We start from the raw sequence: 23,383 nt of genomic DNA, 5'->3' as shown, positions 1-23,383 counted from the left end.
CTCCTCCTCCTCCTCCTCCTCTTCTTCTTCTTCTTCTTCTTCTTCTTCTTCTTCTCCAGGCTGTGGACAACCAGTAAATGGTGGTCTGCCGAGCGCAGGGCTCTCCAGGGCACATATGGGTAGAGGCGGTCCAGACCAATGTTCCCTCCAAGCTGTGGAGTCTTGTGAGCAAAAATTCTACTTTGTGAGCTACTGGCATTAAAGCTGCGAGCAAGCGATTTGGCTACTGCTTAAATGAGTTTGCTCTGGAGCCATCTTTCCTGAGCTAAGACAAAAATGTGTGAGCTGGCAGCCAGTGTTCCCTCTAAGCTGAGTTAGTGTGAGCTAGCTCACAGATTTTTAGCCTCCGGCTCACACACTTTTGTCTTGGCTCAGGAAGGAGGGCTCCAGAGCAAACTAATTTATGCAGGAGCCAAAGTGTTCGCTCACAACTTTAGTGCCAGTAGCTCACAAAGTAGAATTTTTGCTCACACGACTCCACAGTGGCAGCTAAAGAACTGTGAGCTAACTCACACTGACTCAGCTTAGAGGGAGGACTGGTCCAGACCACAAAACATTGTCAGTTGACGACCTGTCCGTCGACCATGATCCCATATTCCATAAAGCTTAGAATGCCACTGAATTTATAACAAATGATCTTTTATTTCATCACAGTGTCATTGAATGGACACAAGGAAAATGGCGTAAGCTGCTTTGGGTACCCACGGGGGATAAAGGCAGGGGATAAATGGGGCAGAGGATAAATGGGGCAGGGGATTTTTTTCCTAAAGTTGTTCCCACTCAGCTACCTGCTTATGATGACAGTGTCTCCAAAAAGGAAGAAGCGGCCTTCAGCCTACTTAGCCTAATTCCGTAAAACTGTAATGATCATGCCACCCCTGAGGTACTAGAATAACAGCCAAAGAGAAGAATTGTTCAGTGAATCTTTCACATGTAAAAGATACACGCCTAAGATTATTAAAAATTCTGTTTCATTACATTTTTAATCAAGTGAATTGCCTTCTTTCACAATAACAGCTAACTCAATCTTATATAAGTACAATGAATAATAATGATATGATATCTATAAACCTGGCTCAGGAAGGAAGGCAGCACGGTATAGGCCAGTTTCAAACAGATCTCAGAAGCGAAGCAGGGTCAGTACTTGGAAGAGAGACTACCAAGGAAGACTCTGCAGAGGAAAGCAATGGCAAACCACCTCTGCTTCTCTCTTGACTTAGAAGCCCCTTGCTGGGGTCGCCATAAGTCTTGGATGGGAGACCACCAAGAAAGACACTGCAGAGGAAGGCAATGGCAAACCACCTCTGCTTCTCTCTTGACTTAGAAGCCCCTTGCTGGGGTCGCCATAAGTCTTGGATGGGAGACCACCAAGGAAGACTCTGCAGAGGAAGGCCATGGCAAACCACCTCTGCTTCTCACTTGCCTTGGAAGCCCCTTGCCAGGGTTGCAAGAAGTCATCTGCGACTTGACATCACTGTACACACACACACACACTCACAACCTGCATTTCTTTCAGTATGGAGCTCCACATGGGCTGTATGGGATGCCCAACCATGCATTGGTCCCTCGCTTAGTTTCAACAAGGTTGCTGTATCGCACCCTGGGACGTCAACGAGACTAATTATTAGTATACGTGCAGCGCTTAAGCATGCTTGAAGCACTTCACAAACACCATCAAGAATCTTTACAAAACAATCCTGCTAGACAGATTGCGCTATCACCCTCATGTAGGATCTAGGCAGGGAGAGACAGAGGTTTGTCTCTGATCATCCAGTGACTGATTGGGATTGAAATCGGGGGACATCAGAGTGCACAGTTCGGGCTCTTTGAAGTGTGATATATGCATATTTGCTCAGAAGTAAGGAGCTGCGGTGGCTCAAGTGGTTAAGACGCTGAACTGCAGGCTGTGGAAGGTCAGTAGTTCAGCAGTTCGAGACCTGGGTGCCGCATGATGGAGTGAGCTCCCATCTCCAGTTTTTGAATTTGAGGCATCATAGATTAGTAAATTGGTGGCTCATGTGGTTAAGACGCTGAACTGCAGGCTTGGAAGGTCGGTAGTTCGGCAGTTCGAGACCCGTGCCACATGACAGAGTGAGCTCCCCTCTCTGGTCCCAGCTCCTGCCAACCTAACAGTTCGAAAGCAAAAAATTGCAAGTAGATAAATAGGCACCGCTTCGGTGGGAAAGTAACAGCGTTCCGTGCTGTCGGCCACATGACCACGGAAACGCCTTCGGACAGCGCTGGCTCTTCGGCTTCGAAACGGAGATGAGCACCGCCCCCTCGAGTCGGATTCGACTGGCTTTCGAGCAAGGGAAATCTACAACTGCTTCTAACTTTCTCATAGGCCGATGTAAGCAATAGGGTTTAGGCCACACAAAAGCATTTCGTATTAAGGCTAGTAGCTAGTAAGCTGAATTCACACATCATAACCAACGTTGTTTGAATCATTATTGTCTTGTTGTGCTCTTTGTTGTGACATGTTATTTGTTGTATGTTATATGTTTAATTTCAAATAGAATCTCAAAATGAATAAATAAATGGGCTGCAGACTCCAGAGACTGGAGTTCTTGGCTTGGAGATGTTCCTTTGCACCACCAGAATCCCACCCTGCTGGTAGAATGCAAAAAGGTGGGCATAGAAAAAAAGACATGGTAAATAACGGAGAGGCTGTGAAACGTCGGAGACTTGTGACTTTTCTGTGCTAAGCTTACACGTATGAAGGGAAGACGTATCGGAGGCTCAAATACATCTTCCCTTTCATAGGTGTAAGGTTGGCACAGAAAAGCCACAAATCTACATTTCAAGGCCTCTTGACCTCCACCATGTCTTTTATCTGTGCCCTCCAAGTTTTGAGGTCTTCATCATCATCATCATTATTATTATTGTTATTATTAGTCGTTTTGGGCCCCATTCTTTGCATTTATCTTCCATACATATGTATATACACAAGTACCAATTGAGGAGGAGGAGGAGGAAGATTAATTTTGGGGCCCCTTCTTTACATTTATCTTCCATAAATACGTATAGACACAACAGGTTCCAGTTGAGGATAATGCTTCATGTGCCTGCTGAAGAGTGCCTGGAGTACAAATGGCTAAAGTGCCCCATCTCCTCATGGCTTGTTTCTTACTATCTGCGGAACAGTTGTCTGCAATGCTGTGCACTTAAAGCAGCAGTTCACTGCACGCCAGTTTGAGAGTAATTCCCACTGAAGCCACTGGGCCTTACTTCTGAGTAAAAAGGTAAAGGTTCCCTTGCTCGAAAGCCAGTCGAATCCGACTCTAGGGTTGTGGTGCTGTTCTCCGTTTCCAAGCCGAAGAGCCAGCGCTGTCCGAAGACGTTTCCGTGGTCATGTGGCCGGCACGACTAAACCCCAAGGCGCACAGAACACTGTTACTTTCCCACCGAAGTGGTGCCTATTTATCTGCTCGCAATTTCTTGCTTTCGAACTGCTAGTTTGGCAGGAGCTGGGACCAGAAAGGGGAGCTCACTCTGTCATGCCACACTCAACTGCCGAACTACCCACCTTCCAAGCCTGCAGTTCAGCGTCTCAACCACATGAGCCACCAATTTACTAATCTATGATGCCTCAAATCCAAAAACAGAGCCAATGTTTATCCATCATTAAAGACGGGACCACGTCCTTCTCTGAAAGGGACTGGATAACTGGGAACCACTTGCACGCAAAGGGTGGCTGACAATCCTCATTTGCTCGTCTCCCTGTCCCGTTTGCTATTTCCCCCATGCCCGTTTTAACCCCCACCTTCTTGGGGCTCTGGGACCCCGCAGCTGCCTCTCGGGAGGCCTCTCCCTGGCCCAGAACTATCCCAGTCGCTCCTAGGTGGACTCCACGCCCTGCTGGGGGTGTGTGTGTGTGGGGGGGGGTGGAGGTGAAGTATTCACCCCACTTCCGGCGCCTTCCTCGTCGCCCCCAGAAGCAGACCCAGGGACGAGAGAGTGCCCGCCCGCGCCCGCGCGCTCCGCCGAGCCTGCCTTACCCTCCCGCAAGGGCTCGCCGGCGGGGCTGCTGTCGTGGCGGGAAGGGGGCGGGGATTCACAGGGGCGGCGGCGGTCGGCCGGGACTCGTTGCGCGGCGGCCAGGGCCGCGGCGGTGGCGGCGCCGCCCAGGGCCGCCCCGCACACGAAGCCGCCCCAGAAGCGGCGCCTGGAAAGCCGGGAGAGCAGCGCCTCCGCCATGACCCGGGCGGGCGTGAGGGGAGGGCGGGGAAAGGCCCCAGAAGCGCCGCCTCCTTTCTCCGCTCAGGCCCGGCGCGCGCCCTGCAAAGGCGCTGGAGGAGGACCGCGGTCGCCGAGAGCCGCAACCGCAGTGGCTGGCGGGAGGCGGAGGGCCACTTTCAACAATACAATAAGAACGGAGATAGCGCAGCTCCCTCGGGAACGTGCCTCTCAGCCTCTTCCCAGTGTTCCCTCTAAGCTGAGTTAGTGTGAGCCAGCTCACAGTTCGTTAGCCTCCGGCTCGCACACTTTTGTCTTCGGTCAGGAAGAAGGATGGGCTCCCTTTAAACGTATGAGACTCTACAATAGGTGTCAACATTGTTTTGGAATGCAAACGATGTAAAGACTATGATATTATATGTTAACAAGACAAAGGTAAAGGTAAAGGTCCCCTTGCTTGAAGGCCAGTCGAATCCGACTCTAGGGTCGCGGGGCTCATCTCCGTTTCCAAGCCGAAGAGCCAGCGCTGTCCGAAGACGTTTCCGTGGTCATGTGGCCGGCATGACTAAACACCAAGGCGCACGGAACACTGTTCCCTTCCCACCGAAGTCCCTATTTATCTACTTGCAGTTTCTTGCTTTCGAACTGCTAGGTTGGCAGGAGCTGGAACCAGAGACGGGAGCTCACTCCGTCATGCGGCACACTCGGGTCTCGAACTGCTGAACTACTGACCTTCCACAGCCTGCAGTTCAGCGTCTTAACCACTTGAGCCACCGCAGCTCCTTAACAAGACATAAGGAATGTAAATTATGTTAAAACCATTAACAATATTTTAAAAAGAAAAAAAAGAGGAAGGTGGGGCTCCAGATTTAACTAATTTATGGAGTAGCCAAATCGCTCGCTCACCGCTGTCATGCCAGTCGCTCACAAAGTAGAATGTTTTTGCTCACAAGAATCCACAGCTTAGTGGGAACATTACCCCCTGTATGTGAATATCTTGTGCATATCTGGTGCCAGCGACCTCATTTGGAGTACTGTGTACAGTTCTGGTCGCCGCACCTCAGAAAGGATATTGTAGCATTGGGGAAAGGGGAACAGGAATGATAAAAAGTTTTGGAACACTTTGCCTGTGGTTAAAAGGCTTGGGGGGGGGGCTCTTTAGCTCGGAGAAACCACGGCTGAGAGGTGAAATGATCGAGATTTACAAGCAGGCCTCGGTTCCTGCAGGAGCACCACTCCCCCAGTCAGGAGCCCAGGGGGCGGGCACATAAGCCCCACCCCCTGCTCTCACCAGCCATCAGTTGGGACACGGTGGTGGTGGGGGAACGTTCTCCTGCCTCCCTGAGCCCCGGGGTGGTGGACTTGGACTCCTAGGGGCAAATTCCACCTCTCACGCCAGAGGTCATTCTGGCTCCCCCAGCTGTCCTTAGGGGCTCCTTAAAAAGTTATGGCCGCCGCCGCTGTTCTCAGCGGCAGCTGCGACGCCCGCGGGGGGGGGGACATTCTCTTGCCTCCCTGAGCCCCGGGGTGGTGGCCTTGGACTCATAGGGGCAAATTCCACTTCTCCCGTGTGATGTCTGAGCGGCTCGGACATCACACACTAGAGGTCATTCTGGCTCTCCCAGCTCTTGGGAGGGGCTCTTTAAAAAGTTATGGCCGCTGTCGCTGTTCTCCGCGGCAGCTGCACCCGCGGGGGGAGGGGCGGGGCGAAATGCTCCCTTGCCTCCCTGAGCCCCAGGGTGGTGGCCTTGGACTCGTAGGGGCAAATTCCACCTCTCACGTGTGATGTTGCCGCTCGGACATCACACGCGAGAGGTCATTCTGGCTCCCCCAGCTCTCGGGAGGGGCTCTTTAAAAAGTTATGGCCCCCGTCGCTGTTCTCAGCGGCAGCTCCGACTCCCGCATGGGAGGACGGGGCGAAATGTTCCCTTGCCTCCCTGAGCCCCGGGGTGGTGGCCTTGGACTTGTAGGGGCAAATTCCACCTCTCGCGTGTGATGTCCGAGCGGCAACTGATCATCATGCAACTGATGCAAGGTAGGAAGTGCTGTAGGGGAGTGGGCGGAGCCACTCCATTGTGGCTTCAGCGCAGCAGAACAACCTCGTCTGCAGCAGTCAAACATCATGGGAGCATCTGCCCAGCACTGCACTGCTGCCTCTCCAGTCCGCCCGTGTGGGTTTTCGTCTGCACCCCCCTTTGAGCCCATGGAGCCTTGCAGTGAGGATACACCAATCCAGAGCTTACCAGCTGCTGTCCTTTATACAGTTTATATCTCCGGTACCTGGCATTACATTTTATGGCACACATGACCCGGCCCAACAAAGTGAAATTTATGTCAGATTCGGCCCTTGTAGCAAATGAGTTTGACACCTCTGCTCTACAGGGTCGCCAGAAGTCAGTTGTGACTTTACCACAAGAGATTTCGTTGCTTGCTCATGTTATGCATTCCCCAGATCACAGATAAAATGCGACTCATCAACAACGCTCCCTCTAAGCTGTGGAGTCTTGTGAGAAAAATTCTACTTTGTGAGCTACTGGGCATTAAAGTTGTGAGTGAGCGATTTGGCCGCTGCATCAATTAGTTTGCTTTGGAGCCGTCCCTTACTGAGCTAAGACAAAAAATGTGTGAGCTGGAGGCTAAAAAACTGTGAGCTAGCTCACACTAATTTAGAGGGAACACTACTCATCACAGGCTTAATCCCAGAATTTATTTCTAAATTTTAAAATATTTATAGACCGTCCTCTTTAAAGTGCCTTGGGTAGCTCAGACCATCATTAGAGTAGCCCTAGAATAAACAGAATGTCTCTGAGCGCATGCAAAGAACCTCACAACCAAGTAACTGCAGCTTTTACCAACACACTTGGAATTGAGGAGGACCTCAAGAGTAATTCAGACTCTGAAGGGAAAAAGTACTGCACAAATACCATCTTGGTACTCCACGCCTGTTTTCTTTCATCACCAACTGCCCTCTTCTGTTTCAGGTGGGAAATCTTATTAATCATCGATCTGTAGCTGGTATGTCCTGGCCAGAGATTCCACCGTGGCCTGTGGACCGAGAAGAAGGCAAATCCATTTCAAATTAGCAAGGCAAGGTTTATGGTGCAAATATTTTTTCTTCCAGGCAAGTTCTGTATGCAATCTATAACCATTAAAGTTAATGGGGGATTTCCCATTAACTTCCCAGTGAAAACAAACAGATTATATATGGACGGCTGTTGACTGTGTAGAGCTAGGCAGTGGACGCTCTCCTGCATTTGTTCTCGACAGAGGTGAGCATTTTATGTCTCTAGGCACCTGTTTATCCCACCCCAAAGCCCAAAGCATAAATTCAAAATGGCTCTTTACAAAGCATTATGGGTGAATGTGTCAGACTTGCCTTTCTCTCCTTCCCCCCCAGCATTTTCTGCCAAAAGGTAACTGCTGGAACAATGGGCAGATATGGAAGAAGAAGAGTTGTTTTTTAATATCCCACTTTTCTCTACTTGAAGGAGTCTCAAAATGGCTCTGGGGGTGGGAAGTCCCTCGAGATTTGGGGGTGGAGCCTGGTGTAACGCCATCCAGTCAACCTTCCATTTTCTCCAGGTGAACAGATCTCTGTCATCTGGATATCCAGTGTAATTCTGGGAGGTCTCCTGGCAGCATCTGGTAGTTGAAGCCAAAATGAGAGATCACGGGAAGAGGTGGAACTCCAAAAACAACATCCGTGATCAAAAAATAACAGAGTCAAAAAACACTTACTGAAGTCTTTCTGTAGTTCTGTAAGGAATAGCCTTCTGAACCACCGAGTTGGCTAAAACGATGGCAGAGTCCCTGCGCCCCCTGCTGGAGCAGATGAATAACCTCAAGGAGCATCTGTCAAAAATGAATGAATGTATCAGCAAGACTTTAAAAATCACGGAACAAACAGCTGAGAAAATGAAAGAGGTTGATGCCACTGCTCAAAGGGTGAAGAAAAAGGTGCAAAAATTGGGGGGGGAAAGCAAATCTCAACAGAAGAACCGCTTTTATAATTACAAATGGAGAAGGCAAACCTGGTCCTTCGTTTCCAAGGCGTTCCAGAGATTAAAGGAGAGAATCTGAAGCAAACGATGAGCGAAGCGTTGGCCCCAGTGACAGATTTGAAGGTGGACTATCTTATGAGCAAAATGGATGTGGTCTACAGGTCCTATTCCATATACATAAAGAAGAAGAATCTGTCTGGGGAAATTGTAATGAGATTCTCGAAGAGACACGTGAGGGATTGTATCCTAAGAGCGACGGCGGGGACACCTTTGAAAATTGGGGACAGTACCATTCGGATCCTAAAAGATATCCCATTTGAATTAAGACAACGGAGAAAGAAATATACAGATTTAATTCTTTTTCTTCAAACAAATGCAATGAATTACCGGTGGATATATTCAGAGGGCGTAACCTTTAAACTTCAGGATAAAAAAGAAAAGATTGACTCTGTTTCCAAAGCACGGGACTTTTTGAGAATCCAGCTGGGTGAGCCGGAAGAGGTGGATAAAGAAGAAAAGGACAGTAAGTCCAGTGGCGACCTGGACTCAGGGTCTTCTGGAGAGGACTCTCTGTCCGAGAAAGGGGTAGCGGCTCCTAAAAGTCCTTATAAACTGCGGAAGAGGCAACATAAGAAAAAATGAGGTTTCCAGGACTCAGAATTGGGCACCACTAAACAGATAAAATAGTGTTCTTTTTAATATTGAGATGCTGAGGGGTCTTTTTACAACAGTTAAATTCAAGATTTAAAAGTTTTTAAAAGCATGTCTAAGTTCATAAAATGTAGCATTTAAGAGATGGCATTGTAAACAAGCTAATTTGATGATCTCCTCTCTTGGGATTTTAGTTAGTAGTGGTTATCTTTTCTTTCTCCCAAAATGTAGTACCCCTTCCTTTTTTCATTGTAGTTTTGTAGTCTATAAATAAAATGCAATTTAAAAAATCCCCTTCGGGGGGCCAAAAAAGGGAGGAATATCCTTCTGTCATCGCTCACCCATTCTGAAGACCTTGGGTCCTGTTATTAGTCAACATGGAATGTTTCCAGCAAGAGTTGATAAGTAGCATTTGATAAGAATTGGGATTGCTACACGCTCAGATAAAGTATATATTGTGAAACGAATGTTCACATTGCAGAGTATTCGTTAGCGTGTGAGTGATGACAGAAGGATATTCCTTACAGAACTAGAGAAATGTTTTTGCAATGTATCTTTATTGACTCTTCGTTATTTTTTTATCATGGATGTTGTTTTTGGAGTTGTTTTTGGAGTTCCCAAACCCAAACAAGGACCCACGGTAAGTAGGAAAACCAACATACAACAAATACCGTGCACAGATAATTATAACATATCATAAATGATTTTATATTTTTTGAAAAATATTTTTACAATAATTTGTACATATATAATAAATCATCTGTGCATGGTATTTGTTGTATGTTGTTTTTGGAGTTCCAGCATCTGGAAGCTGGCAACCCTAGTCCCGGCCCCCCGTTACGCTGGCCTCATGTACACTTAGAAGCAAGCCCCAAGTTCAGTGGGACTGACTCCTGCATGTAGGACTGCGGCCTATAGCTGAGTCGATGTTCGGCTTTTCCTTGGAGTTCCTGTGTGCTGCAAAGGATTCTGAGTGTGACCTCAATGGTGCCCTCTTTGTTCACACAGAGTACTCCTGAGGTTCGGTGGACCCCCAGCTGCCTTTCGATGCCCCCTCACCTTTCCACAAAGCAATGTAGAATGGGATTCCTGACGGCTGAAATCTGAAAATCAAAGATCTAGAAGATATAGGAAGGAAAATTACTTCTAAGGTTCCCAACTCTGGTTTGAGAAGTCCGTGGAGATTTGGGGGTACCGCCCAGGGAGGACGGACACAGTCTGCAGAGAGGAAGGGCCCCAACCCAGTATAATGCCATAGACTCCACTTTCCAAAGCAGCCATTTCCTCCAGTTTGGTATAGTAGTTAGGAGCGTGGACTCTAATCTGGGAGAACTGGGTTTGATTCCCCACTCCTCCGCTGCTGGTGTGACCTTGGGTCAGTCACAAGGTAGCTGTTCTCTCACAAACAGTCCTCGAAAGAGCTCTCTCAGCCCCACCTACCTCACAGGGTGTCTGCTGTGGGGAGGGGAAGGGAAAAGGCTTGTAAGCTGCTCTGACACTTCTTTGGGTAGTGAAGGGCGGGGTATAAATCCAATCTCCTCCTCCTCCTCCTCCAGAGCAACCAATTATTTGGAGATTAGTTGCAATACTGGGGTATCTCCAGGTCACACCTGCAGGTTCGTGACCTTAGCTACCTCTAAAAGCCATTAAGACACAGGCAGTAATTGTAATTTATTGTTTATTTTAATATACAAAAAAAGATAACTTTGAAATAGTTCTTTCTAGTCCCGTTCCCCCCAACCCACCCCCCAATTTGTTGGAGTGGAGCCGCTTCAACATAGGGCAAAAATACTACATTCATACTGGTTTATTCAGGGACCCCGCGCTCCGCTGAAGCAACAGTACCCAACCTTGGCAGATCTAATTTCAAACATGAGATTCATTTCTAAAATACCACAGTAAAAAGGAACAAAGATCCATTGCAAACGTATGAAGTATGATACAATGTTTCGAAACATTTTTTTCCCATTTCATAACTGCAGTACAGTGGATGTCTTCATTAGCTCATCTTACATATGTGTGTGTGTGTATACACACACACACACATATATTCATATATATAATATATATAAAAAATCAGCACACTTTTTAATCAAAAAAGGGGTTACAGCAATGAGTTCAACTCTCTGTATACTTTTCTTTTTTTTTCTTTTAACTGGATACTTAGCATCATAAAGTTTTGTTAACTCAGTAGTACAAGCTATGTCTGGTCTACTTTTTTTTTTTAATATAGCCACAAGAGTGAAATATAACCCACAACATTTACATTTCACATATCTTGGTAAACAAACAATACATTGGAATCTGAGCCAAGGACCAATAATCTTTTAAAATTATTTCACCATCTGATAGAGCTTTCTGCATTTTATCACTTTCCTCAGACTTGTTTCTTCCCCCCCCCCCCGTGTCTGGAGTTCATTCGACATTTAAAATGGAGTCCTTGCAGAAAGCTGCATTACGGTGAATTCCTATTATACCTTCTAGGTACAAGTTAAGGAACACAGCTATTCGTCCTAAAACTGATAACGGACACCTCACTATTCTAGAACAGTTTCAGGACTTTACTCCAAATTTTCTTGTACAAGGCGTACCATTTAGAAGTAGCTGATAAAATAATGTCTCATAAGAGGGCTTTTGGTTTTCTTTTGCTAGTGGCAAAACATTTCTCCTCCCCCCCCCCCCCCATTTTTTTTTTGTGCTGTGTTGTTTAACTATAACCATCTAAAAGTACTAACAATGCAGAAAGCTCTTTCCACAAGAACGGACGAACTGTACTTAAGTCAACTTTACAGCAGAAAAGTCACCAAACTTAAGGACTCAATGTGACAAGTATTCACAGGTGAAAAAGATTGAAGGCCTTTGCTTCCCACTGGGCGTGTATGTTCGGATGGGGGGGGGGGATTACAAATTCAACAGCGGATTAAAATCGGTGAGATGAATGCCACAGCATTGTGCAAATTTAGAGACTATAATTAGAGACCAAGAAGCATATTTTGAAGTCTGCAGCGTCCACCTTTCTTGAAATATCGAGCATCATAAACTTGTTTCATGACACCACAGAATAGCAGAGAGATAAGGCAGCAAGATCCTTTTAAGACCTTCACAACTATTTGGACCAACACCGATGCTTCACAAAGCAGGCGTTACTGGGAAGGGGTAACTGATCGCCATCCAAGTCTTAATAGGAAGGTCAGTCATTGTGGTAAAACGACAGATTTTATTTTGATATAACCGTTTCCAGGAATAAAAAGTTAAGTGACTGAACATTTTTAATCCAGTTTTTCCCCCCAGATCATGAGTAAACAAAAATATCCAAGATTATTTCTAAAAAGAACGCTATCGATTTGCATGTCAGAGAATGTGGTAGCGCTCGAAATTGCTGCATATGGGGTAAAGGGGAAGATCAGCCTCCATTAGGGGGCTCCGAAAACAAGAGTCCTGTGCTCTGACCTTTGAAATGGCCCTTTCCGTAAATGATCACAACTTTTTGCGCCTATTTTGCTTTTTTCAGAAGTTCAAAGTGACGTTAACCAGATCGTCGTAAAATCTCTCACAACAAAACACTGAAACTATTAGAAAATCCAATGATCAGTGAAAGGAAGCACTTTTTTTTAGTTAACACCTTCTTGCTGTACATACATCCAACACAATGCTATAGGAGAGCTTGTCAAAGAAGCTCTTTTGGTTTTCTCTTGGAAAACAAACAAACAAACAAGCTTTTAAAAAAATTATTACTTAACTTCAGTTCTTGGGGTTTTATTTCCACATATATATATATATATATATATATATATATACTCTATATATATATATATATACACACACCCATGTTGTGTAGCACGGTTCCTTGTATGCACATGTTATAGTCTTGCAGTATGAAGAAGAATCCAGAGAGCAACACTGTTTTAACGTGACGTTTGAGGTAATTGGTTCTTGAAATACCTGGATTACAGACTGCATCCAGAAATAACAACTGGGTAATGAAAGCACTCCCACCCCACCCCACATTGAAAAGAAAGGTTAGAAACCTAAAAATTGAAAGCAGTTGCTTTGCATGAAAATAAAAGAAGGCACAAACAAATAATCGCGTTCATAACAGAGGGACTTAAGAATAGCTTCTCTATAGAGATGTGTCCTTGCAGAATGGATTTACTTAGGATTAAAGGGTAGAAGGCTTTTCTGCATTTTCATTTTCCCTGACTGTAAATTCCTATTTCTCTCTGTATGTTTTCTGTTCCACATGTGTTTTGGCCCCTCTGGTGATTGATTCGGTATTACACCGGTTTACATCTGGCATACCTCCCTGCAGATTTAAACCGCATGTGTTAATGCTGGACATACACTGGTGTAATATTGAATTAACCACTAGAGGGAGTAAAACATGTGCAGTGCAGACACACACCCCCCCCCCAGTAACAGGAACTAACAAGCAAGGAAAATGTGGAAAAGCTCACAGAGTCTAGAAGTTTAAAAGTGCTGTGTAAGAAAGAAAACAGAATGACAAGGCTGTTTTAGAAAATGCACGGGGACCCTGTTAAATGATGGATCCGCGGATGCTGATGCAAGTTTGGCTATCAAGTTATGCTCATTGCTCAAGGTTAGCAGCAAATGGAGCACCAGAAGAGCACAGAAGCACACAAGGAGTGTTCTGAGCATCGGACCCATAGCACTTTGTGACCGAAGCACTTGGTTAAGCTGGAGAAGATGAGTTCAGTGCTTGCAAGGACTAAGTTCTCAAAATGGCCCACAGAGCTTATTCATACGTCACGGAAACAGGTGACAGGGGAAAACTTTGTCCACCCCCCACTGCTCTCCAAGCCCAGTGTGAGGAATACTCATTGGGATGGCTCCACTGCATGCAGGGGTGTGCACTGGGCCACGTTACGGGGCAGTGACTCCTTCTCTGGCTTAAGAGGTTGAGCAAGAATGGCCAATTTACCTTGGAATTCCATGTTTACGTAAAACAGGGTTCCTGATTCAAGAACAGAAGGTTGGACCGACAACTCCAGATATCCACAATAGTGAGATAGTGAGTTTGGAATTGGGAAAAAGAAATCAAGGGTAATCTGTCATCACATGTCTGGACGCTCAGCAGCCTATTTCAGACATGATGTTTTCTGTCTCTCAATCCCAGAGGGAATAGCCACTTTAGTCTGCTGCATCGAAAGCAAAACAGAATTTAGTCCACAAGAGCTCATGCTGGAGTAAAATTGTTAAGTCTTCAAAATGCCCCTTTCCCTTTTCACCATTAACCACGGTATGGCATTACATCTGCAGCGAGGCTCATGCCACGGTTCGCTTCAACCAGGGTTTGCAAACCTGCTTCCTACCTGGATTTCAAACTGTTTTCAAGCTAACTATGCACCGTGCAGAAATTATATCGCACTATACTTGATACTAGATCGAGATGGGCCCTGTTCGTCTGTCTGTAGCAGTAGAAAAGAGCGAGAGTCCAGTAGCGCCTTCAAGAGGAACAAAATTTGTGGCAAGGAATGAGCTTTCATATCTGAAGAAGTGAGCGGTGACTCACGAAAGCTCCTCTCCTGCCACAAATTTTGGTAGTCTTTTAAGATGCTACTGGACTCTTGGTCTTTTCTATGCCTATGGTCAGCACTGAAAAGGAAAAGGTGAATTGACCCAAGATGCAGAGGAAGGGAGCATATAGATTGACAGGACACTCCTAAACACGGTTAGGAGATCAGGAGTACCCCCAAAACTTGTGTGCTTCTAGTCTCCCAACCATGGTTAAGATACTGGGAAATGTCACCACCACATCAGGAAACTGAACCAGCCTAAATCTGACGTGCCATTTTAGCTGTTTTGAGTATCTGCTCATTTCTTTCAACAGGATGAATAATCAAAGCACTGTAAGATTGGTAAAAACCACATGTGGATGCAAAGTTTTCAGCACCTTTTCATTTACTATACAGAGACCCATCAGCATCATCCAAAAAGCAAAACAAAGAAATGTCCTTTACATTGCCTACCAAGGTTTAGTTCCCGAGGGAAAAATGGCTGACTTCTGTAATCCAACGAACTCCAGTTTGCAAAAAGGCCAGCAGATTTCAGAGGGAGGAAAAGAACCCCTCAGGGACTTGTTGCCAACAGAATGCTAACGAAAACAACTCTTTACAGATCATCTTGTCGATGCAGGACACATGGTTGGTATAAGCAGAGCCATTACTATATTTGCAGAAAGAAATCCAATTTGTTGCAAGATTTCTGTGGATGTTTAGTTGGTCCGGCTCCATAATCCATCAAAGGAGACATCCAAATATATGTTTTCCTACCAAGGACTTGTATGAAGGTGAAAAGATTTATTTCTTTATTCATTTTGCAACAGAATCTTAGGATGGCCATGCAAAAGCGGTCCAGCTTCTGTCAGGGAAGGGACTTGATTCAAGATAATGAATTACAAATACCCTCTGCAGTTCCCAAAGCGCACTGCAAGTCAAGAGCTTGGGCCAAACTTGAGTGGAGTGGACAGTTAATTTAAAATCGGACTTATTTATTTTTTGGCTGAGGTTACGCAGCACTTTTTCCTCCTTTATCCCTGCAGAAACATGTTTAGCCTTTACAAAAATAATCTGTGGTATAAAAAAACAATTTTCACTCAATGCAGATTTGTTTTTACGCTTAACATGTAACTAAATATATATATATATATATTTAAAAGTAAAAAAGTCAAATGTCATCCCCCCCCCCTCTATTTATATCGACATTTTATTTTTTAAAAAATATACATCTCTAAACGATAATACTCATTATGCGAAACCGATGGATTGGACCGGACACTTTTCTGCTCGACTTTGCGAGTGAAATGCTCTTGGGACAGAACTGCAGGGGCCTTATGATCGTGCTCTTCAGCTATGGGGGGCTTTCTGCATCATTTGGATTTCTTACACTTCATAAATGAGAGAACAGAAGGCAGGAGGCGCATTCCGGGAATGGGTTAGATGGAAGTATACAGATGACGGAATATCCATAGACAATCAAGAGCCCAGCCTTACAGTCGAGTTTAATTCTGCATTCCGACAGACCACACACATCTGGCCTAATATGCACAGGTTTGCCACAAGCTTGATACCGATGCTCAGCTTGGGTTCCATCTTACAAAGTCTTCCCTGTACTCTTGAGCATTAAAGAATGTGTACGTGGGAGGGTTTTCTGATGCTGTATGCATGAAGCTCCATGTACACATCGGGGATCCAAAGCTTTCGGTGTGTCTGGAAGTTTTAACCCAGATCAAATCTCTGCTCACGCCAAGATGCATTCTTTTCAGTGGAGCCTATGTGCCAGGGACAGCTGACGGGGGCCATATATGAGATAGTATTTCCATCAATGCCTTGTATTTTGTTTGTTTTTCTGTACACTTTAATCAAGTTCGAGGTGGGAAACAGGCAGTACTGAAACGACTCCGTTGGATCCAGTAGTTCGCTAACGGAAGGGGGGTGGTGTGTGTGATTTTTGCTGATTCCTCCTTTCCTTTTTCAGATTTTTAGCATGCTCCGGTAGGGAAAAAACTGGCAACCCTAACTTATTTAAAATATACTTGATTTTGTTTCAGGGTCAAGACTAGGTTACACACTGCTTCCTTTGATAGCAGTTGGTTATCGAACAAAAGGTAACGGGGGAGCCACAAATCAACTTTTAATCTGGCTTTGGTAGTCAACAGCAAAGGGCCAAAACACATAGTTTGGGAAATCTAGGACCAGGGCTCTTTTTGTAGAAAAAGCCCAGCAGGAACTCATTAGCATAATAGGCCACACCCAACAGCAGGAACTCATTAGCATATTAGGCCACACCCCTGACAGCACAGCTCTTTAGCACATTAGGCCGCACCCCCATGTTACCAGAAGTGTGGTCATCCAGCCACACCCACCTTTTGCTTGTTATTCCGTTTACCTTGTTTCTTGTCAAAACCCAGGGCTTTTTTTGTAGCAGGAACTCCTTTGCATGTTAGGCCACCCCCCCCAATGTAGCCAATCCTAATGAGTTCCTGCTGTTGGGTGTGGCCTATTATGCTAATGAGTTCCTGCTGGGCGTGGCCAACTTGGGAGCCAGCCGGAACTCCGTTCCTGTGCATTCCTGCCCAAAAATAGCCCTTAGGACCATATCCACCATTTTTCATTCTACGTTAGCCACTGGGCGGGGGGAGGAAGAGGGACAACCCTTTCTCTCTGTACTTGTGTCCACAATCTACATTACTCCTTCCACAATGTTATCAGCCCCAGAGTAGGAAAAAGAAGTACAAAAAAATGCCCATCTTTTCCCTCCACCGTGTTGCTAATTCCCGCTTCCAGGCGATTTAGAATGGGGAAATCAAGTGGAGGGAAGGGGTTAAATCTCTTTCTCAATGCTGCTTTTCAAGCCACTTTAATGAAAAAACAAAAGGCAATTTCATTGTGGATTTCCCACATAGGGTCTGTTCTGGCTATGCTTCTATTCGTATTTAGTCAATCTTCTGGCACTTCTCAAACAACGAATGTTTTGATTGTCGCTTAAGAGGCCTCAAAATATTGACTAAAGGAAGACCCAGCATTCTGTGCACATAAAAGACCAAGATCTGTTCTGTATCCTTACTGGTTTATGGGCCATTTCTTTGTTAAGTTAGAATGGCAGCCTAATTCACCTATAATTCAACTGAGGTGCAGGGAGGAAGGATAATTCGCTATATAATCTGCTATAACACTTCTTTAAATGTGTCTATTCTAAGCAGAAGTCCAATGCAAATTCCAAAACTGGACAGTCACAGTGCTGCTAAAAAAAATGTGCCAGGAACTTTTTTTTAAAAAACAAATCACCTATCAGAGAGAATGTCAGGTCCAGTGTTACGCAGGCAAGCCATTTGGCTTATGCACTTTCGCTTCTTTCTACGGGCTACAATTCGATTCCCTAGCAATCCTATGGACAGCTGCTCCAGTCTAAGCCCGCTGAAACCAATGGGCGTTGACAGAATTAACTCAGCGTAAGGTTGCATTGTTACTTTTGTTTTAACACAAACCACAGTTTGCTGTTGCATCCATACCTGCAGGGCTATTTTTGGGCAGGAACACACAGGAACGGAATTCCGTCTGGGTCCTGAGTTGGCCACGCCCAGCAGGAACTCATTAGCATAATAGGCCACACCCAACAGCAGAAACTCATTAGGATTGGCTACATTAGGGGTGTGTGGCCTAACATGCAAAGGAGTTCCTGCTACAAAAAAAGGCCCTGGGTTTTGACAAGAAACAAGGTAAACAGAATAACAAGCAAAAGGTGGGTGTGGCTGGATGACCACACTTCTGGTAACATGTGGGTGCGACCTAATATGCTAATGAGTGGTGCTGTGAGGGGTGTGGCCTAATATGCTAGTTTCTGCTGTTGGGTGTGGCCTGTTATGCTAATGAGTTCCTGCTGGGCTTTTTCTACAAAAAAAGCCCTGCATACCTGCAAACAACAGTATGCCCCACAGTGGAAGGGAACACACAAGCATACAGCTCAGTCATTCGATCCCGACCCATGTTCTGACATTATGTCTGAACAAGGAGACACTGGTGTCAAGTGGGGAAGGCTGAATATTAATAATATAATGAAAGGCAGCTTTTCAGCAGGTGAAGTATTTGAGAATTAACATAGAGGTTGATCTCTATGTAGGCAGTAGGTAAACCAAGCTGTATTTGGTGAAAAAAGGACATATTCGTATGCACAGCTACTGCCTGGGGTAACTATCTTATTGCTATATCGGGAAACTTTAAATCTGGTGTAATGAGCCAACTGAGCGCTAGGAAGACCGAGAGCTACTAATGTGGATGGTAAACTCTTTCAACAGAGAAGGAAATCTGCTCAGATTCTTCTGCCACTCGCCAGCTGAGAAAGCTGTTTCAATCGAGGGTTAACGCAATTCAGCATCATCCCCTGGTACACACCGATCACAAACACGGAACCCAAATGGCGTATAAGGGAGGGCTGTCCTGGATAAGCGGGCACACCAGTAAAGCTACATTAAGTCGTAACAGATCGTGCCAAGGGGATTTTTGTTTTGTTTTTGGCATGACAAAATGATCTGTAAGGATCCGTGAGCACGGAGAGGCTATTAATAACTGCAAGCTGGTTAGCATTCGGTTGGAAACTGTGCGTCCAACAGCACCCAGTGGTAAGAGACATTTCATGCCACCAGGAGAAGTGTGTGGGTGGGTGTTTCTCCCCACCCCTTGCCAAGGGAAGGTCGAGGACACTCTCTAGCAGGCTACAAAACTCATATGGCACTTCCAATAAATACATTAAAGCTTGTTAAAGAAACCCCGGAGTTGTGTGTGTTTTTTAAAGAGAGGAACAAAGGCAACTGCTGTAACAAGCTCGATTTAGCCATTACATCAACAACACCGCAAAAAGAAGGGGGGGGGGACTGGCGTATTTAGAAGCGGCAGACCTATTACAATCATTAAAAGACCGCACATCTTTCCACACCCCTCCACTAACCGCCTGGATAGTTAAGCCTCACATTGAAGAAGATATTTCACCGTAGGTTTGTTTAAATCTTTAATTGTTCCATTTCACTTCAGCCTCCCTAAAACTTGACAGCGTTCCTCTTTCCAACATCAGTCACAAAGATGAAGATATGTAGGTTTTTGCCGAGTGCTAAAATATCCCTCAGCGAAGCATGCACAAGTTGTGACCTACCAAGCCCAATAAAGTCTGCCAGGCACATGTGGGGGGTTCTCAAAAGAAAAGACCCTCTGGTTTCCACCGACTCTTGGGGACTGCAAAAATCAGGGGCAAGCCATAACCCCTAGCTGGGAAATTCACCTTTATCTTGGGGGCCTGCCCTCATTCAGCCTCACACGGGAGACCTTTGCCCAGTGCTCTTCATTCACCCCACAAATCCACAGCTGGCTCTGAATGCACTAAATGCCCTCCGAGTATCAAATTTGACTCCTGAACTGATCCCTCTGAAAAACCAATCCTGCAAATGCAGCGAATCCCAATGCTGGAACAGAGGAAGCGGGAAGGGAGGCCTTTGCCTGGAAAGCAGGAGGTGTTTTTGGTTTTAACTTCTAATGCAATGGGCAACAAAAGGCAAATCAGCGTGCACATTTAGGTTCTACTATACTAATTTGTCCGGAGTCATGAACAGTGGGGTGGTGGGGTCAGAAAAAGGCCACGCCCGCGTCTATCGCTCACAAACCATGGGAGAGAATATCCCCAGACTCATCGTCCCCAATTCTACATGCCTTTAAGACATCTTCGTGAAATGCTTTCTTCTGGTGGATGGATTCTCTTCCAAGGATTGAGGGCTGGAGCGCAAGAGGCAAACATCCACCTCGTTGCTTGAACACTTGGATTTGGATGTTCCAAAGAAGTGACTTGGGAGGAATTGTAGGAGACTTGGGTGGCTGCTTCTTTTCTCCACACTTTTGGATCTCATCTGAAGTGGGGGAGGGTGGCCATTTCCCCAAGGCATGGGTGGAATGGATGTTTCAGGGCAGCGAGAGGCATCTCTCCTCCTTTTGCACGGGGCCCCCGGAAGTTATCACAGGGGCACAAAGGTGCTGCCCTGAGACCCTTTTCAAAGACCTAGCATGATGACAACACCAACTGGAGTCCCCTGCTTGAACGTAATGGACGCTCTCACAGGAGTACCTCTGTCCTGAGGTTTGCGGCAGCTGTGATTTGGGGGTGGGGGCCAGTTATATCCCATTAGTTCTTTCTTTCACGCGTAGCCAGACTCGGTTTAGGACACCCATTTGGCGTGAGAGAAGGGGAAGCCGACACAGTTATTACTTCCCGCCTCTTAGAACCAGAACAAAGTTGACTCTCGAAATAAAAAAATAGCTATGCAAATCTTCCTTCTTCAAGACAAATTCTAAGAGGTTTGTTTTGATTCTTTTCCCTCGTCCTTTCTCTCTCTTGGAATTGTCCCTCCCCCCTTCTCTTTCTTCCCTTTTGGGTAAGAAAAGCTAAAGGTTTAGAAAAGAAGGATGTGGGGTTCTGTATAAATGCATATTATTATTATTATTATTATTATTATTATTATTATTATTAATAATAATAATAATAATAATAATAATGGCCATTTATAGCTTAACTTTAAAAAAGCAACTTCAAGAACCGCACAATCCAAACCGATCGGCCATGCTGGCTAAATGGATCCTTCGTATTTAAAGGCAGTTTACACCTCTAAATCACCTGTGGGTAGCAGTTGGGAGAAACAGGAGGGAAGTGCTGTTTCTGGACTTCCTGGAGGGATGGTGTTGGCTACTCTGTGAAATGGGATGCTGGACTGGATGGATCCTTAATCCGATCCATCTTGCAATTTGTCTTGCTACAGTCCTTCCAACAACCCCGTAACGTAGCTCGGTATCGTTCACTCTGCTCGAGGGTGGCTTTCCTGAGCCATTTAGCAAGTTCACAAGTGATTCAGACCGATGACTTTCCGTTCAGTCTGTTAGCTGATAAGCTGAAAGGGCACGTCCTCGGTTTTCTCTGGCAGGCGGTGGTGTCCTTCCCCCAGGGCATCTGACTGGTCCTCCCACTGGGACATGCCCTACTCCTGCGTTCACTATTCATTCCAAGGAACTTGGAATGTTAAGGGAAAACAGAAACACCTTTGAGACGAACAAACTTTATTGTGGCACAAGCTTTCGAGAAACACAGCTCTCTTCGTCAGATGCACCTGACGAAGAGAGCTGTGTTTCTCGAAAGCTTGTGCCACAATAAAGTGTGTTAGTGATATAGGTGCTACTGGGCTTTTTACTATTTTGTAGCAACAGACTGACACGGCTAACTCATCTGGATCTATGAGTAAGGGAAGAAATCTGAAGTTCTTTTTTTTTTTGGTACACATTTATCCAGGGTGTGGCTATGGGGTGTTGCAAACAGCTCCTGCATTTCAAAATTTACCACTAGACAGAAAAGGACAAGAGTCGCTTGCGTCTCTTTGGCATGGTTTCCCTCAAACACCTGAAGTGATTCTCTGCCACCTTCCCAAGGAAAAAGGCTGATCCTTTCTGGGAACATCTAATTCAACACAACCAACCTGTGATTTCTCCCCCTCTCTGATAATATCCCCCCTCTCGATACTTGTAAGGAAACTCTTGGCAGTTCCAGGTTGCCGACTACAGCCCAGTGCCAAAAGGCAACATCAAGAAAAGGCCTCTTTTCTCAGGTTCTTGTCCCATCTGTTCCAAAAGAATCCAACCACAGTTGGCAGAATTTGGAGTAAATGGGTTTGGGGGTGTCAACCTTTGCATGCTTCTTTTAGAGGATAATTCATTAACTGGGGATAATTTTGTCAATCAAAGGGATGGCGAGATTTTCAACCAAACAAAGAAACAAAGTGGGGGGGGGGGGGGAAGGAAGCCTTGACGGGTTACAAAAGACTCCTTTGTTCAATTTTGCCGTAATGTGCATTCCTTTGAAATCTGTCATCAAAAACAACTTTCTTTTGTAGACTGATGTTGTATTCAGGGGACAATAGAAAGATTTCAGGGGAAAAAATGTTGCGCTGATCTTTTTTACTAAAACTGCTTTGTCCTCCCTCGTGACCCCAAAAGAAACAGAATGGAACCAGCCTTCAAAAAACAAGAGTGAATAATGCCCAGGGACCTTATACAGGCAGTTATTCTAAAACCGCTTACACTTATTTACAATGGTGCTTTATAAAACAAAACAAACAAAAAACGGTAGCACTTCCTAAAAGATTTTGGAACTTTTTTTCTTTTCTTTTTTCCTTCCATTTTTTTTTAAAACTCCCTTGTCAAAAAAGCCAACTTACATTAAAATATACGTACCACAAGACAACACAACTAACAAAATATATAATAAAACTCATACAAGTAGAAAATTCTGAGGTATTTCTGGTTTGAGGTGGTCTGTGGTCATGAAGGTTTTTTTTTCTCTCTCTCTCTCTTTCTCTCACAACTTTTTAAAATAAGTTTCAACCTCGGAAGCCACGCAATGTGTTATGTGTGTTCTTTTTTTTCTTTCTTTCTTTAAAAAAATCATTGCATGTTTTGCAAGTTAAAAAAATATTTAAATGTTGAATCAGCAGCATTAGGAACATTCACTGACTAAGAGCGAGTTTATGGCATAAGAGAATCAACGGTATTTTGGAATATGCACCACTGTTAAGAGGAAAGAGTTGGGTGACAGAGGTCCACCTCAGTGGAGGCTGTAATCCTAAACAACACTCAACCCATTCCCAACAATGGGATTTGCTTCCGAGTAAATGCGCATAGGATCAAGGCTTTGATGATTACTGGTCAGTTAAATTACATTACTAATACAAACCGCTTGGAAACTAGTTTCAAACTGGTTTAAGTGTCATGACTTCCTCTAAAGAACTCTGGGAAATGCAGATTTCCAAGGGCATAGGATCGGGCTTTGATTATTTCTGGTCAGTTAAACTGCCTTCAGTTTGACATGTTAATACGGTCTGTGCGCCATTTCATCTAGGGGTGCAATCCAGACCATTCACAACCAACGGAATTTCACTAGACACAAGCACTGAAGACATTTACTCGTAAGTAAATCCCTATGATTTCAATGGGAGTCAATCAGAATGGAAATGTGCT

General features: G+C 45.2%; 1 protein-coding gene across 1 annotated transcript in view; it reads right to left on the bottom strand.

Annotated features, from left to right (window-relative positions):
• Positions 1 to 4,199, bottom strand: part of EXOG (endo/exonuclease (5'-3'), endonuclease G-like) — a 49,554-nt gene extending 45,355 nt beyond the window's left edge. The window contains exon 1 of the mRNA XM_015423055.1: positions 3,999 to 4,199. Within this exon, the coding sequence (XP_015278541.1) occupies positions 3,999 to 4,197 (199 nt within the window). The 5' untranslated portion in view covers positions 4,198 to 4,199. The remainder of the gene's footprint in view (positions 1 to 3,998) is intronic.
• Positions 4,200 to 23,383: the final 19,184 nt, after the last annotated feature.

Source organism: Gekko japonicus, unplaced genomic scaffold (assembly GCF_001447785.1).
Source record: "Gekko japonicus isolate JY-2015 unplaced genomic scaffold, Gekko_japonicus_V1.1 scaffold253, whole genome shotgun sequence".
NCBI lineage: Eukaryota > Metazoa > Chordata > Lepidosauria > Squamata > Gekkonidae > Gekko > Gekko japonicus.
Note: the sequence above shows the minus strand (reverse complement) of the source record. Positions and strands in the feature narration are given on the sequence as shown.